At 40.2% G+C, this 17701-nt stretch overlaps 1 protein-coding gene across 1 annotated transcript in view; it reads left to right on the top strand.

Annotated features, from left to right (window-relative positions):
* The first annotated feature begins 304 nt into the window (after nucleotides 1-304).
* ABHD5 (abhydrolase domain containing 5, lysophosphatidic acid acyltransferase) overlaps nucleotides 305-17701 on the top strand; it is a 31046-nt gene continuing 13649 nt past the window's right edge. Inside the window, exons 1-3 of the mRNA XM_017876322.1 lie at nucleotides 305-1023; nucleotides 9016-9101; nucleotides 11975-12347. Of these exons, the coding sequence (XP_017731811.1) occupies nucleotides 977-1023; nucleotides 9016-9101; nucleotides 11975-12347 (506 nt within the window). The 5' untranslated portion in view covers nucleotides 305-976. The remainder of the gene's footprint in view (nucleotides 1024-9015; nucleotides 9102-11974; nucleotides 12348-17701) is intronic.

The raw sequence follows: 17701 nt of genomic DNA, 5'->3' as shown, positions 1-17701 counted from the left end.
CCTAAACATCGATTTTTTTTTTTTTTTTTTTTTTTTTTTTTTTTTTTTTTTTTTTTTTTTGAGACGAGTTTCCTTCTTGTTGCCCAGGCTGGAGTGCAGTGGCCGTGATCTCGGCTCACCGCAACCTCCGCCTCCCGGGTTCAAGCGATTCTCCTGCCTCAGGCTCCCGAGTAGCTGGGATTACAGGCATGTGCCACCACGCTCGGCTAATGTTGTATTTTTAGTAGAGACAGGGTTTCTCCATGTTGGTCAGGCTGGTCTCGAACTCCCGACCTCAGGTCATCCGCTCGCCTGGGCCGCCCAAAGTGCTGGAATTACAGGCGTGAGCCACCGCGCCCGGCCGACACCTACTCTTTTCACCCTCCCAGGTATCTAGAGAGTTGGGTGGGAGGGAAATTGCTGGTTTGGGCCACTACAGTAACACCAATACCTAGAACAGTGCTCAACTGCCTGAAGGCTCCTGAGAGTCGCCCTCTCCCCCCGGCCCCTCAACCCGCAGGGAAGGGCTGGTGGGAGGCCCGGGAGGCCACACAGCACCTCGATTACGGCATTTCATTCGCCACTGCACCATCTATCGGACACTAGCTATGCTCTTCCAGGACCCGAAGCACCTCCGTCCCCAAGGTGCCACCTGACAGCCAACACTGACGGGATGATGCATGAATACAGTCATTATTCAAATTAGCTATCACCTAACTCAGTCGGGTGAGTCTCACCAGCTCTTCTGGGCTGACTGTACCGCCCCGCACTCACAACCCGGGGGCGTCGGGCGGGAGAACGCGTGCGCGCTGACTGGGGATGGCGGAGGCAAGGCCGGGCACGCGCAAACGCCGGCGCGCCGCCGGGCCGTGCTAGGGCGCGGAAGACGCATGCGCGGGCGGCCCGCGCGGCCTTAAGTGCAGCGCCGACCTAGGGCCGCCCAGTCGGCCTGTCAGCCGGCTCAGAGGTAAGTCCCGGCGCTTGCGCGGCGGCGGCTATGGCGGCGGAGGAGGAGGAGGTGGACTCCGCCGACACCGGAGAGAGGTAAGCGCAGCCGGCAGAGGGCAGGGGGCTTCTATGTGTCTCCGGCGCGCATTCTCCGCGCGGGCCGGGTTAGGGCCCAGCGGGCAGCACCAAGGACTCGCCGCCCGCCTGTCGATGACCGGCCGCTTCCTCGACCCTCCCCAGCATGACTCCGCGCGGCGCCCCGAGGCGTCCCGGCGCCGCTCTGCTCGGGATAGGCTCCCCTCAGCGCTGGGGCCGCGAGGTGTCTGAGCCGGACTCCGGCCGCGCTGGGAGGCCGCCTTGACCCCGCGCGGAGTGTCCGCCCCGTTGTTGTGTAAGCCGCCCCGCGGGCCGGCGACGGAGCTGGCCGCGGCGGCCGCACTGGCTCGGGCTCTGCCAAGGGACCCGGCCTGCCCCAGTGAGGCCGGCGGGCGGTGCCCGGCAGACCCTGCACCTGACTGCGAGGCGCGGGAAATGACCGGGTCTCTCTGTCAGCCTCCCAGCGCGGCTTCCGTCTACAGGTACTACCTGTGCTCTGTCCAGCCTCGGCCGCTGGGCGATCCTTCCCGTAGCCATGGGAAGAGGCGGCGCTTCCTTGGGGGGGTTATTAGAGGCCCGAATTCGCCCGGGAAGCGGCGGGAGGGCGGGGGTGCCGAGAAGGAGGGAGGGGAGAAGAAGTTAGGGAAGTGGGTGTCTGGCTGTGGGTTTCAGATACTTCATAGAAAGAAAGTTAGCCCTTAAGATAGAGATACCACGTTCAAATGTGATAATTCATCTTTCGAATAAAGGTCTTTGGCTTGCAAGCTCCACTGTCCCTTATTTGTTTGCGCTTCTGAGGTTATTCTGGCTTTACTGGCGAAGTGTGTGTTGCATGTGCCTTAGAAGAACACACATAATGTATAGGAAACTGGAAGTTGGAGGGCAGATGTCTAATCTGAAACTTTTTGATATACAGGTGTAGTGAGTTTATTCTTTTCTACATCTAAATGACTTCTTGCATTTGTTAGTAGAAGAATAGTAGTTAATGAGTGGAGTAATTGTTACGAAGATTATTGCCTTGTTTCTCAAGACCTGTCATTTGTATTGGAAAGTAAACTTCCCCCATATATATTTAATTTTTTGACATCGGTTCTACTTCAGACCTCTGGAGAAATTTGCCTAGGAAGCGTAACCTAAATGATAGAATATGGAGTACCATGAAGACAGGGATATTTGGAAAGATGTCATGGGGAAAAATTGTGAAATATTAGAAACGAAGTTATTCTCTTGAGATTTGTTTATTTGTTGAGGTTTGTTGATGAACTTCCTTGTTGCATTGAGGTGAAATGTTGAATGTTATGTGGACGCAAGTAGGAACCTGATTGGTAGGTTGTGTTCTCATCTGGTTTGTTACAACATTTTTGATTCTTGACACTACTTTCAGGTGGACTCTTTGGTTTTGATGTAGTAGGGCCTGGGAGTCCAGGACACAATCGTGAAAGGGTTTTATGGCTTGCAGTGATGGTTGGAGGTCATTGGAGGTAGATGATTAAAAAATCCTTAGCAGCTGATCAGCCATAGTTTCTAGACAGAAGTGGGCTTCCCTGGTATTCTTGGCAATATGCTTTAGCGGTGTCTAGGGACTATCCCTAGAAGTGATCCTGTGAAGTCCAAGGTTGACCCTGTGTGCTGGATATTATTGTTCCCATTTTGCAGTTGAAACTACCACTGGAAGGGCTACTGCCAGTCTGCCAGCAAGTAGCAGGGCTGGAGTGGAACCCTTTGAGGTGTCTGGATTTAATCTAAGATGCTTACCCTGTATCTCTGCTGCCTGTCACTGGAATTGGGACTCGTGGGATGTCTGACTCTTGTTTTGAATACAGTTCCCTAACCTTAAAACATTTGAGGTTTAGATAGGGAGATGGCATTAACAAAGGAAAGTTATAAAATGGTCATCTGATGGCTTTTTGAATATGATTCTTGTCCTTTACTTTGTGGCACTTAGTGAAGACAGGCATACTGGGATCCATTTTGCTTTCAACATCCAACCCCTTTCAGCTGCAGAACAGTTGAGAAAGCTAAAAGTAATGAGAGTAGAGTAGACGTCTGTGAATTGCTTTAAGTTATCCTAGAGAATGATTAAGTGACAATTGAGTTGAGAGGAAAGCTGTCACAGAATTGCCCAGTTGCAGGGTAGACCATAAAAGAGGTGATTTGCAGTTGTGTGCTGGAGTTGATTTGTACCAGCAAGCCATTGCTAAATTTAGGAATTTTGCCAACCGTTGGCAGCTTGAAATTGGCCATAGTGGGAGTATTTACGCCACGGAAATCATCAAATGCTATAAATAAAGTATAAATAAGGGATTTTTCTCTCCCCTCCCTGCTTCAGTCTGTTTGCTAGCTCCTCACTGGGTTTACATTAGACTGTGAATGTAGGTCTTTGCCTTGGAGATAGGAGAGTGGATTTCTCTATCTAATCTTTTTAAAAACTGGCAAGATATGTGCCTTTCTCTCTGCTGCCTTCTCTCCTTCCCAAACCTTTGCCACCTGACATCTTAAAAATCACAAAACTTTTCACTGCCACATCCCAGTGGCCTAGTTTTTTCAGTACTTCTTGGGTCCTCTTTGGTGTTTGTTATTGTAATGATAGCTACTACTATTTGAAACTCTTATTAGACATTCTAGCTCTTAATGACATTTTGCCTTTTATCTTACCTAAGAGCAACAATACTTTTATTAGTTTCTCCCTTTTTTTTTCATTCTCTAAATGTAGTCATTTTCCAGGATTCTGTCATCACCCTTGTTTTTATTTTTTGTCTTGTTTACTTAAACTCCTTGAACTATCTCGTCTGTGGAGATGACTCAGATCTCATTTTCTTCCTAGAGTCCTCTTCTGTACTCTGGTAATGTTTCTAATTGTCAGATGTTTGTGCCTGATTCCTCAAATTTAACATGTCCAGACCATGATCTTATTTTTACCTTCCTGCTCCTAAACGATATAAAAAGCTCAGTTCTTCCTCTTGAAACATTATATTGGCTTAAACATTGCCTTGACTAATTGTTAGGTTATTAGTCTAATCTCATGGTTCTGTAATTCCCACTCCTGATTGTGAGTTATTTAAAAAAAATCATGTAGTGAGATGATTCATTAAAACTGATTGTTCAGTTTGAGACCTAGGATTTTTAGTTTTATTCTCTTTATTATCTAGTGAATGAACTTATTTTAGAACTGATGCAAAGAAATGTAACTCACTTGTTAAGTAGACTACACATGAGGCTTCTTCAAGTGTGTTTGACAATGAGGTCATATAAGTGACTCTAAAATAGTTTGTTTACTGTGTGAAGGAAGGTAGGAAACAATGGGGAGATAAGTGTTACCAGCACATGACTTGTCTAAAACAGTTATACTACCACTCTGAGTCTTTAAAAGTTACAGGTTAGAAATGGGTGGGGGGGCAGTTAAAAGAGTATTAATGTGTTAACATATATTAGAGGGCATGGGTTGTCGTTGATAATTTGAATCACTTAAGTATCATTTATCCAAAATAAAATGGCATGTTAGTCACTTAAATTGTAGCTGTATGAGACCATATTCTTTTTTTTTTTTTTTTTTTTTTTTTTTTTTTTTTTTTTTTTTTTTTTTTTCTGGAGACAAGTTGTTGCTCTGTCGCCCAGGCTGGAGTGCAGTGACACAATCATGGCTCACTGCAGCCTCAACCTCCTGGGCTCAAGCAATCCTAGCATCTCAGCAACTTGCCCTCCAGCCCCCGTATTCCCCCTCCAGATTGCTGGGACTACAAGCATGTGCCAGGCGGCTGGTCTTGACCTCCTGACTGAGCTCAAGCAATCCTCCCACCTTAACCTCCCAAAGTCCTCTTTTTTCTTTTCTTTTCTTTTCCCAAGAATAGAATTTAAAAGTCAATTCCCAAGAAAGGTCTTTATTTACCCAGGTGTTACAATTTCCAATTTGGAAGTTTTTAGTCATTGGTTGAGGAAGTATCTCAGATAAATGTAAGTGTAAATATAAATAAATATATATATTCATACCTGTAATTAATTTGGATATTTATAATAAAAATCAAAGCCTCATGGTTTCTTTAAATGAGGTAGAATACTGTGCTTAGATTAGTTTATCAAGAGTAATAGTAAGTTTATATGATTTTTCTGTCTCAACTGTACTAGAATAGGAATGGAGGCCATTTTAAACAAAATTTTAATATAATGAAATCCTTTTTACTTATAACCTAATTAGAAATGTTATTTAAGTGGCCAAGAGTGTGTGGAAACTGGCCAGATTTCTGCATATTTTCTTCAGAATACTTTGAAACCTCTTTCACTGTTTCATAATATTTATAGATTGTGCAATTCAGGTTTGGTAATAGTATAGATAGTCAGATATGTTAAAGAACAAAACAGAGATTACCAGGAATCTTAAGTGTTGATGGTATAGGGTATAAGTACAATGTAATTTTTTTAAAACAGATTAGGTAAAAGTTAATGGAAAAGTGGTGTCTGTCTCTCACTCAGGATACTTAAAGTCAGATTCTTAGGTAAAATATACTCTATTAAAATATGTTAAGCATATCTTACTTGGCTTTCCTAAAAATTGTCACCTCTGATGTGATCTTTTATAACTTACTCAAAAGTCTGCTCACTAAAAAGATTCTCAGTTTACACTACAATGGTTATAAAACAAGAATCCTTTTTTTTTGTTTGTTTGTTTTTGTTTCTGTGATTAGATAGATGCTTTAGGGCTTGTATTCTTTGCCTTGCTAATAAGGTAAGTGCCCAACTGATGGGGCTGTGTAGAAAACTTTTTGGCTTGCATTGGTCAGCTTTCCCCATTTCATAGATGCTTACTATTAGAAAGCTATAGTTCCTGTGGTGAATGGCTTTTCTTTGTGTTATAGTTGACACTTTGGTCACTGTTGAATTTAGGCCTCAGTGATGGATGATAGTGTTTATTGCTTATCTCCTTAAATAAAATAGAGAAGTTAGGTTTTGCTTTTCTATTTATTTTCCAAAGCTATGAGGAAGAGGCATTGAATCTAGTTTACTGTTTTATAGGTGGTCTGTGTGAATTTAGTTTTTACCTTGAATTTTGTGACCTCAGAAGAATGGCAGGATATCTGACAAGCTTCAGTCGTGTGTCCTTAGTTCCAGTCTTCTATATATTTAAACCTAGGAATGCTGAACAACACTGAATGACATAGGATACCACTGGGAAGGGGGCAAAGGGTCTCTTTGAAGGTGAGATTAATTTACCCCAAAGACAGGAGGTAGAGTTGGATGGGTAAGTTTTAGAGGATTGAAGCAATAGAAGTTGCAAGGTAAGGTATGGGACCTTTGAACAAACAGGAATCAACTAAAGGATGGAAACGATAGGCCCTTGCTTTTTACTCATTGGAAGTGTTCCTTGGAGCCTATTATATGTATAACACCCAATCCTGTAGAGTGTCTCAAAGAAGTAGAGGATAGTTTCTGTAAAACATTTAACCATCTGGTTAAAGTAAAACTGGACAGAAACATTATCAGGGCTTAGGGGACGAGTGCTGTCTTTACAGTTCCATTAAGGGTGAGAATATATTGCTATGTTTTGTTAAAGGTATATTTTTCTGTTAGAAAAAAACCCACTTTAAAAAAATCACCTGTTTTGATGAAGATGCTTCTTTGAAAACCTGAAAAGAGTTGGTGCCTCTTCTTATGGTTGAAGATCCCTACTTTTTAATGTAAGCTTACAAACATGAAAACATGTTTTGCCCCTTCTCTGAGTTGAGCTCGTCACTAAGAGGGAAATCCATGGACAGTCCCATTGTTTGAAAGCTGGTTTTGTGGTTAGTGGTAAGTTGATGGAGGTAGGCATGATTCTTCCATTACAGGATGGTATATAACTTTTTAAATTCTGGTGCTTTGTACATAGTAGGTATTCAGTGTCTGAATTATTTTTTGAATGTTGTTTCTTAAAAAAAGCATCCTTTTTTAATGCAAAGAATGCATTTGTTTTTTCTTTGCCCCAATTTGTCTGTGATATCAATTGGAGCAATAGTAGATTATACTTCATTTCACTGTAATTTTTTTTTGATTAACCTCTGATTCTCTCTGGCAAATAATTGTGGTATGGTTTGAGAGATGTTTGTTTAAGACAATGGATGAGATTGAGTTGTAAGTAATTTCATGTTGGTACTAGTTCATATTTTTATGGTTAAATATAGACCTAATGGCTGGTCAAGAACAAAAGAGCTTCACCTTAATGATAGTTTATTGTTTTAACCTCTAAAATCATGAGTTCTTTTATTTTTAGTGGCCTGTGTATTAGTCCATTCTCATGCTGCTATAAGGAACTACTTGAGACTGGGTAATTTACAAGAGCTGTGCAAAGCCATAGAGACACATAATCATGTGAAATTTTGGGAGCTATGAGGTACTGGAAAAAGTACAATGTATAAAGGAAAAGAAAAGATGGGATGGAGGTAGGCTGTGGATGGATTGCAAAGTACCTTCTGTGCAGGTCCAAGAAAATATAGACTTATCCTGTAGGTAATGGGCAACTCTTCAGACATTTTAAGGAAAGTAGTCATTTGAGAAAAAAGCACTTTGGAGTGGCTCAGAATCAAACTCAAATCTCTGCTTGTGTCACTTACTTACTAGCTGTATACCCTTGGACTTGGTGCTTAACATTTCTGAACTTCAGTTTTTACATCTATGAAACGGGGATAATTTGGACTGAGAATCTCCTGGATTGTGAGTGACTTAATCATTCAGCAAACATTATTTATTGAGTACCTGTTATACATAATATCCAGATAAATTCTACAGGGAAGGGAAGTATTGTAGGATGAATGTACAAAGGTTAGAAAGCTGGGTGTTGGATCACAACACTTCCAAAACTTAACATATTTTCCTACTCACACCTATTCTAACTCTTGTGTTGTCTGTCATTATAGTGGTACCCTAAGAGAGACCCCTGGGAATCCTTATTATACCTTCTTTATATCCAACCAATTATCAAATCCAACCTGTTTTCCTTTTAAATATTCTGTGACTACATGTGACTACATCTTCTTATCTCTATCCCTGTTGCCAAAGCCTTGTATTGGGCCCTTACCTCTCATCTGGACTCTGCAGTAGTTTACTTTTCCTCTTCTAATTCATTTCTTTTTCATCAGAGAGTTCTCATTTTAAATAATACCAACCATGTACCCAGCCCTTGCTAACTGTCAAATGACTGCTGAAGCTCTACATTATGTCAGGTTATTACAATAAGCTTTTGGTTTGTAGCTGCCAGGCCAGGAGTTGAGGTTCACCCTCTCCTTTGTTGGCTACAAACAAAGTATGTCAGCTGCAGTCCCCCCAAGCCTTTCTTCACTAGTTGCCTCAGATCTGCATCCTTGTTTTTTGTTGTGCTGTCTTCCGATGGATGCTTTGGTCATTCTATTCATCTACTGTTTGCTGAAACCCAAAGCTTTTTTGTATTTCTATTAACAGTTAACCAGTACACCCCAAGGAGATTGTACACAGTCCAGCCCTTGACATTTGTGTTAGGGGTATGTTACTACTCATATGAGATTTGAAGCCTTTTTTCCCCCAAAAAATGATAGATCTCAGATTTTAATAAGGCGTCTCTTTTCTCAACCCCTATAGAGGTACCTTTTATATTCACTGTGAAACTATCATTCAAATGAATCTATTCCTGGTCTTTAACTTTTTTTGCACTTCTACTCCAATAAGAGGCTGTCTTGCAGTGGGGAGGAATGTATTTTTTGTGTTTTCTTGTTCTGCCCATTTTATCCTCTTTTTGTTTATTTGGAATCTGACTATCCATGAATAAGATAGACTTTGAGATCTACTTGTAAGTACACAGGCTGAAGTTGAATATCTGTATCCCAGTACTTACCACCATGTTTTGTGCATGTTAGGTCACTTTTGTCACACATAGCTTCACCATCACACAGGTAGTAAATTTCCTGTGCTGCCTTTCTTCTGTGCGTGTGACAATTGGTAGTTGAGAAGAGCATGAACTCACCTATTTGTATTTTGTTTTTGGTGCTCTAGGTCAGGATGGCTAACTGGCTGGCTCCCTACATGGTGCCCTACGTCTACATTACACCTTAAAGAAGCCGAAGAGAAGATGTTAAAATGTAAGGCTTTCTTCTTGTAAGTTAAATGAACTGTGTACTAAGATAGGTCCGATATATCTCATTGCCCTGAAACTAGAGATAAGATTTTGTGGTGTGTTCATTGTTAGCAAGATAACTTTTTTCCTTTTCCTTGTCATTAGAAAGTACAGAAATGAATGTTGGGGCTGGCAGGTAGGAGTTCTAAAACTTTTGGTCTTGGGCCCCTGTTATACTCTTGAATTAGTAAGGACCCCAAGGAGATTTTTTTATGGGCTTATTATCAATATTTACCATTTCTAATTCAATTAGAAATTAAAATTGAATAATCAAAATGTTAATTTATTAATTTCTTTAAAATAATGGTAACAAACCCATTACAGATTAAAATAAAGTTTCTACCAAAAAAAAAAAAATACTTTCCAAAAAATATGTAATGAGAAGAGTAACAATGTTTACATGTTTACAAATCTCTTTTATGTCTAGCTTGACATAAGGTTGCTGCTTCTGCTTTCAGTCTGATGGGTAATCACATATGTGACTTCTGGACGATGGTATACCTACTAGAGAATGAGAGTGAAAAATACAAAGTCTTAGTATTATAAGTATTATGATGAAAATAGTTTTGACTTCCTGGATCCCCTCAAAGAGTCTCAGGGACACCCCCCTGACTATGCTTGAGACTATGCTTTCAGAACAGATTCTAGGTGTTTCAGAGCATGCAGCCTTGTATAGTGAAAGTACTGGACTGGACCCAGGTAACTTGGTCTAGGCCCAGATCTGCCACAAAATCTTGGACAAGTCACTTTGCTCAGCTTCTTATTTCTTGTAAAATGAAGGGGTAGGATTCTTGTAAAATGAAGGGGTCTTTAGAATTCCTTCTAGTTCTAGCATTCTAGGATTCTATATTTATGGTTGTGTGGAAGCCTTTTTTTTTTTCCTTCTTATGATCACTAAAATTTATCCAAACTTGTACCATCAGGGCATTCCAAGGTATCTGTGGGTATAGTTCTAAGCAGTGGTATTTATTGTGCAATTTTGTTCTGCTGATTCTACTTAAAGGAGTGGATTAAGGAGTACCGTTCACATTCATGTGTTATTTTTGTATGTAGGTGCAGATGTTTGTACATGTCTGTTTTTTGTTCTCTTTACCACTAATGAATTTGTTTGTGCATTTGAATGATTCAGGAGTCAGTGACCATAACTATATATATCCTTAGGAAGGGATAATTAGCCATCTTACATGAATTTCTTTTTTTTTTTTTTTTTTTGAGATGGAGCCTTGCTCTGTTACCCAAGCTGGAGTGCAGTGGTACAATTTCAGCTCACTGCAACCTCTGCCTCCTGGGTTCAAGCAGTTCTCCTGCCTCAGCCTCCCAAGTAGCTGGGATTACAGGCACCTGCTACCATACCCGGCTAATTTTTGTATTTTTAGTAAAGACGGGATTTCGCCATGTTGGCCAGGCTAGTCTCGAACTCCTGACCTCAGGTGATCCACCCGCCTCTGCCTCCCAAAGTGCTGGGATTACAGGCATGAGCTACCACACCTGGTTATTACACAGATTTTTAACATAATGAACTTTTATTCCATGTACTTGGGTAAACTTGCTCTCTACAAAACTGAGAAAGTTGTCATTGTGATTTACCAAAATAAAAAAATTCTTGTCAGGAGATAAAAAGAGGTGCTAGATTCTCAATTCATGCATCTAACAAACATGTTGATTCCCTTCCTTTTGGTTCTAGGGATGCAAATAGGAATGTGAATTTGTCTCTGCTTATCAGACATGAAAGTAAGCTACTGTGGAATGAGTTATCTGATAGTTTTACAGATGGTTTTTATGGGAATACACAAGACGTATGTGTTCAAAATGCTTAAGTGGTTTGGCTTGGTACTGAAGCCAAAGCAGCCCCTTTTCTAAACTAATGGTATTTCCCCCAACTTGAGGGCATGTGCTCTGTTAATAATCTGAATGAATGTTAGGTTTCTTCTTTGCTGCCACTATATGGATATAAAACCTGAGATTATTTCTTTGGTTAAAAGGCAGAAACTCCTGTTTCTTCAGTGTTTTGTCTACTGTATATGAATATGCATAAATAATTAAGGGGTATATCTGAAATGCAGCTATTCAGTTGATAGTTAAATATAAGTGAATTTCAAATTTAATTTCATTTTAGGCAATTTTGGGAGTGTTTAAAGTATTTAGTCCCACAGCATTGAAGGTAAAAAAGAGCTTTGATCTTTAAAATTGTGACTATTTGCTTTTTCTGGGAGATTACTAGAGTTGGACCCAAGTTACCTGGTGTGTCATGCTGAGGAGTTCCTACAATACTTCGTCAACTTTTTTCCTACTAAACTTTGAAATGACTTAATATTTCACTTATGTGTTTAATATAGATACCATTAATCCTTCCCTAAGTTCATGATTACTTTTAAAGGAAAAATGATGCCTTTGAGTCTGACTTCAATTCAAAGTTAACAAAAGAATACCACCTTGAAATTGTAGGACACCTGACAGTATTCTACAAAATGTCTGCAAAGCTAGAGACCTTAAAATAATGGATTCGGTAGCCACTAAGTTCCTGTTCACTTCTAGGAGTATAATACCCTCATTTGATAGACGTGGAAAGAAGTTAGAAGGTAATATGACTTGCCAAAGACCTTGACCGCAGGTTACTTGAGTTTTGTCTGAGGTAGGTCTTCCCCCTTAGGTTTAAAACATAGTCATTTAGAATGATTTACTTCAATAAAATGTGTACTTTTAAAAAATAGCTGACAATAAAAGCTAAAATCATGAGATTGGATACTAGATGGTTTGTAATTTTTGATTGCTCTGAGAATACTTCCCTTCTCAGAAGTAATAAAATGAAACAGAATTTCTTTTTTATGTTTTCATTAGGTGTCCCTTGCACATACAAAAAAGAACCTGTTCGTATATCTAATGGAAATAAAATATGGACACTGAAGTTCTCTCATAATATTTCAAATAAGACTCCACTTGTCCTTCTACATGGTTTTGGAGGAGGTCTTGGGCTCTGGGCACTGAATTTTGGAGATCTTTGCACCAACAGACCTGTCTATGCTTTTGACCTATTGGGTTTTGGACGAAGTAGTAGACCCAGGTTTGACAGTGACGCAGAAGAAGTGGAGAATCAGTTTGTGGAATCCATTGAAGAGTGGAGATGTGCCCTAGGATTGGACAAAATGATCTTGCTTGGGCACAACCTAGGTGGATTCTTGGCTGCTGCTTACTCGCTGAAGTACCCATCAAGGTAAGTGGTAGTGACAGAAGAGTGGGATTAAAACTGTGCTTCCAAGTACCAGACTCTAGTTCTCATCTTTGGTGGTTTTAGTGTCTGAACCTTACAAGGCAGACATTCTCTTAAAGGACCCTATAGACCACACCACAACTGATGACCAATATAGTAGTTGAAATAATCATGTCAGATCTTCCTATTACATGTACTACACATTCATAGGCTTGGGAAAGGGCTTTCTATTTGTTAAACTTAGAACTGTAGAAACTTTAATGTGTAATTTTAAGCCACAAGTAAAAATTATTTGTTACTATTATCATTAAAATCTGGCCGGGCGCGGTGGCTCAAGCCTGTAATCCCAGCACTTGAAGGCGAGAAGGGCGAATCACGAGTCAGAGATCGAAACCATCCTGCTAACACGGGAAACCCCGTCTCTACTAAAAATACAAAAAAATTAGCTGGCGAGGGGCGGGCCGCCTGTAGTCCAGCTACTCGGGAGGCTGAGGCACAGTGAGAATGGCGTGAACCCCGGGAGGCGGACGCTTGCAAGGAGCTGAGATCTTGCCACTGCACTCCAGCCTGGGGCAGAGCAAGACTCATGCTATCAAAAAAAAAAAAAAAAAAAAAAAAAAAAAATCTATGGATCCAGCAGGCTTTGTCTAATGTTTTCTAAGTTATAGTAAGCTGTAAGGGGAAACCAGAAGATTAGAAGATGTAGGTACTAGTGCTAGCTTTATGACTTAAAGCAAATCACTTAACATCTAACCTTTAGTTTTCTTTTATCTAAACTATAGAAAATATAACTTCATAGCATATATCCCAGAGTTTTTTATTATACCATACCCTAACCTTTCTCATTATAAAACATTGAATTAATGAATATTTGCTTCAAAGTCTTTCTAGCATCATCTCCTTTCTTTGTCTTTTTTTTTTTTTTAAGAGAGAGAATCTCGCTCTGTCACCGAGGCTGGAGTGCAGTGGCGTGATCTTGGCTCACTGCAACCTCTACCTCCCAGGCCCAAGCGATTCTTCTGCCTCAGCCTCTCGAGTAGCTGTGACTACAAGTGCATGCCACCACACTCAGCTAATTTTTGTAGTTATAGTAGAGATGGGGTTTTGCCATGTTGGCCGGGCTGGTCTTGAACTCCTGACCTCAAGTGATCCACCCCACTCGGCCTCCCCTCTGTGCTCTGGGATGACAGACCTGAGCCACTGCACCCAGCCTCTTTACCTTATTTTTAAATGCTATTTTCTGTTATTCATGTTACTACTGTGAGAGAAGGTCACATTTAAGTGCTAAGAAAACAGGAGAAACACTCATCTTTTGGAAAGAAACAACAAAAAATGAATACAGCATTTTCGTGTTGCCAGTGTAGTTTTCCATTGGACTGATTTTTAAATCCAAAATTGCAACTGATTTTGACTTTGAGGTCTGTGAGTGAGACATGGGATGATGGTTGTTTCAGAGTCCCTGTATATACCTATAAGATCGCCCCATTGCGTAACTCTGGGTGTGTGTTCAACACAGAATTTGATGGGTGAAGCAGCAGCCCTCTGTACCTGAGGTTCTCTTCCTCTGGAACAGCCACTTTTTCTCTATAGACTCTTTAAACTTTAGCATTTACACCTGATTTTTCTGATCTCATGGTCCTATATGTGTTAGACAGTAATAGTCCTGTCAACTGGTGGACCGGTTCTTTAAAAAGAAACGCAAATTTTCTTCTCCTGGTTGGCATTTTGGGGTTACTTTCTTTCTTTTCTTTTCTTTTCGAGCCAGTCTCACTCTGACACCCAGGCTGGAGTGCGGTGGTGTGGTATCTCGGCTCACCACAACCTCCATCTCCCAGGTTCAAGCAATTCTCCTGCCTCAGCCTCCCGAGTAGCTGGGATTACAGGAGCCTGCCACCATGCCAGCTAATTTTTGTATTTTTAGTAGAGACAGGGTTCTACCATGTTGGCCAGGCTGGTCTCAAACTCCTGACCTCAGGAGATCCGCCTGCCTTGGCCTCCCAAAGTATTGGGATTACAGGCATGAGCCACTGCACCCGGCTGGGGTTACTTTCTTTTATTGTGTCTTACTGTTAGTGACAAACACCTATCTGCATTTATGGTGAAAGGAGAAGGAAGTAGATGCCTTTCTGGTACAAGTCAACAGGGCTATTTGTGGGAGTTGAACTTCCTTTGTTTTTTATCAGGTGTGTATTATGTCTGTGTCTGTCTTGTGGTATTTATTCTCTAGAGATGTGACATGGAACTCTGCAGGCTAGACCTTGGTCTTTAAACCCTAAGTCTTAGAATCCTGACCCTTCATAGCTCTCTACTGATAAAGTCAGTTGGTAAGAGTTTCATTTTCAATTGTGAACTGCTCTAAAGAAATAGGGGGTGAAGCCTCAGGGATTCAGAATTGAATCAACACTTTAAAAACATCTATAAAAGAGAATAGCAAAAGGTATCTAAAAACAAAGCTAGTGATTCCTGCATTGGATTGATTATATTTTAGAAAATGGTTTTTGAATGTTTGTGTCTAATGCTAGAAATAAAACTAGAGTACTGTGTCAGGACCAAGAATCATAAGTAGTAGCAGTAGATGGATATGAGAATGCTTGAAATAATTAGCCTGTCTAAATTTGGCTGGTTGCCAACAAAATTTTGAACTGTACAGAGTGTGTTGAATATTCAAGTTTATATTCTGCATAAAACTTAAATTATTAAATACAGGTTAATTTCAAAATAAAGATGTTTTCTGGATTTTCAGATATCTCCAGTCATGATTATGGCCAGTCAGTCAGAACACCACGGTTGGCACATAGTGGCTGCCTAGTAAATATTTCTTGAATAGGTGATTTTGAAAAAGAGAATTATAAGCTAAGTTCACCTTTTAGCTTATAATTTTTTGTTCTTTTCTCTGTTCTTCTCTTTCCATTTTGCACAGAAGTATCAAGAGAGAAGAGCTGGTCATGTCATATCTTTCTAATTTATTTTTGGGAGAAAAATTAGTTTCAGATATGCAAGCATAAGCAGGCAGAGATTTCAGTTTTATGCCTTTTGCCCAGTTAATCTACATCTTAAGTTACTATGTCATAAAAACAGGATACAGTGGAAATAAAGAGATCATTCTACATGTATGTGTGAGAAAAAGGTATTAGAATGTTTCTTCTAACATTTACACACACATATATATGTATATATAACATACATGAATATTTTACTGAATTAAACAAATTGACCAGCCATTTAAACCAACAACTTTAGTTAGTTTAGAAGTGTGTTAAATCTACTAAATAAAAGTAAAATTTTATAGTTTATTTTTTCCCTATTCTAATAGACCAGATTAATACCCCATTGTAGCATATAATATAGGAAGACTGGAATTAACAATCTCACGTGCTTCCCCTTCTCCCTAGCTTTTTTCCTTCGTTGCTTTTCAGTATGGCTTTCCTGGAAAGCACTTCTCTTTAAATGGAGAGGACAGGGAAAAATGAATATCTCTTGTCTTTTCTGCAAGGTGCATGGTCTCCTTTGGTGCCCTTTGGTCTTGCTGTCCACATGTTTATTCATATTACTAATAATGTTGCTTGTATTTGTTAACTTTTTATTAAAAGGAATTTTTTTCTCTTGATCCTGGTTGGGCAAATTTGTACAAATTTACATAGATGATCTGATAGTTAATAGTTCAGTAGACTCACGGATCCAAACATTAAACGGGATTAAACAGGACTGAGTACTATAAGTGTTCACCATTATAGCAAACCTCATATTAAGTGATGTTTAGTGTTTGGTGTGCCTTGAAGTTGGCATTCCCACTAAGCAGATGGGTAGTTGTCAGGGTTGCCTTCTGTGTGATCTGGAATGTTTCACCTGAGCTGGAGAAGCTTCTTTGCAGCACACACATGCTTTCTCTGGTGCAACAGAGCAGTCCGCTTGGTATCAACAAACAGGTACTGAACTACATACTCAGTGCTCATCCAGCTTGCTTTTGATCCAGTAGCATTTTTATTATGCTGTCATGAGATTGAAGTGAATCTTTGAGTTTCAGAAAGACTTTTGGTGGGACTGGGGGGAGCGCTAAGAGGAGGGGAAAAGTGGTCTGGAGATCAAATGAAATTCAGATCATTTCTTATACTCACTGTGCCTCTTTTGTCTCTCTTTTTTTTCGAAAGTGGACTTTGAGAATGTTACTTTTTTTTTTTTTTTGGAGATAGGGTCTTACTCTGTTGCACAGTCTAGAGTGCAGTGGCACAATCATGGCTCACTGCTGTCTTGACCTCCTAGGCTCAACAATCCTCCCATGTGGCTAGTACTACAGGTGTGCCACCATGCCTGGGTAATTTTTTAAATTTTATGTAGAGATGGGGGGGTCTCACTATGTTGCCCAGGCCGGTGTCAAACTCCTGGCCTTGAGTGATCCTCCGGCCTCCAAAACTGCCAGGATTACAGGCATGAGCCACTGCACCCAGCTGATAATGTTATTTTATTCTTTGCTTCCTCAGGTGTTGCAAATGTAATCTTTATTTTTTTCTTTTAAGTAAAATGACAGCTCCTTACTTTCTGTGTAATGCATGGAGGGAAAAAACACAAAAACAACGTTGTTTTATTTTTTGGGACTTAGTGTTCCAAGCCATACCTACTTCAGTCTTTGTCTTTTATGGGCAGCTCCATTCTTCCATTTGTTATTTTTATAGGATAGTTTGAGGAGAAGAATGAAAATGCCTAGTTTAATGCACTTGTTTAAGAAGGATTCTTACTCTAAAGAACAAATAAAAGCTGATCAGTTTTTGCCAACATTTGGATTACAGGCGTGAGCCACTGCACCCGGTCCAGTTTTTCTCTTTTAATTTTCCTTTCCTTCTGGCCCCTGCTGCTCAGGACCCCATTAAAAAGACTATCTATATTTTGAAGATATTTGTTATAAACTAAGGAAAAGGAGATTATAGAAACTTTAACTTAGAAAGTGTTTAGCAAAGAGATCTATTCCAAGTTAGATTAGAGTAAGTTTTGACTAGTCTTTATTTCTCTAGTGAAAAGATTTTAAATAATTTTATCTCGAATACTTTTCTTTTGCCTGGCTCTGTCTTCTGATTGTACAGAACGGAGTTGAGCAATTTTTGTTGGCCCTCTGCTGTTCTAGGAAAAGCTGTTCTACTTGATTTGAAGTTGAAGGTATTTATTTAGTTTGTTGTTCTCCAGGCCTTCCCTTTTCTCTCTCTGGTGGCTTGGAGCCAATGGGAAGTACCTGGGGCTAACTTCATTTTGCAAATGCTTCTTTGTGCATTGACTAGAATTCTTTCTGATTATTTTCCTTAAATTCCTTTATACACTTTGATCCTAGGTCTGATTGTTCTCCTTTCTTTGCTTCTTCCCCCCCCCCC

Source organism: Rhinopithecus bieti, unplaced genomic scaffold, assembly GCF_001698545.2.
Source record: "Rhinopithecus bieti isolate Rb0 unplaced genomic scaffold, ASM169854v2 scaffold_9581, whole genome shotgun sequence".
NCBI classification, from domain to species: domain Eukaryota; kingdom Metazoa; phylum Chordata; class Mammalia; order Primates; family Cercopithecidae; genus Rhinopithecus; species Rhinopithecus bieti.
The sequence above is the reverse complement of the archived record's forward strand: the minus strand, read 5'-3'. Positions and strand labels throughout refer to the sequence as shown.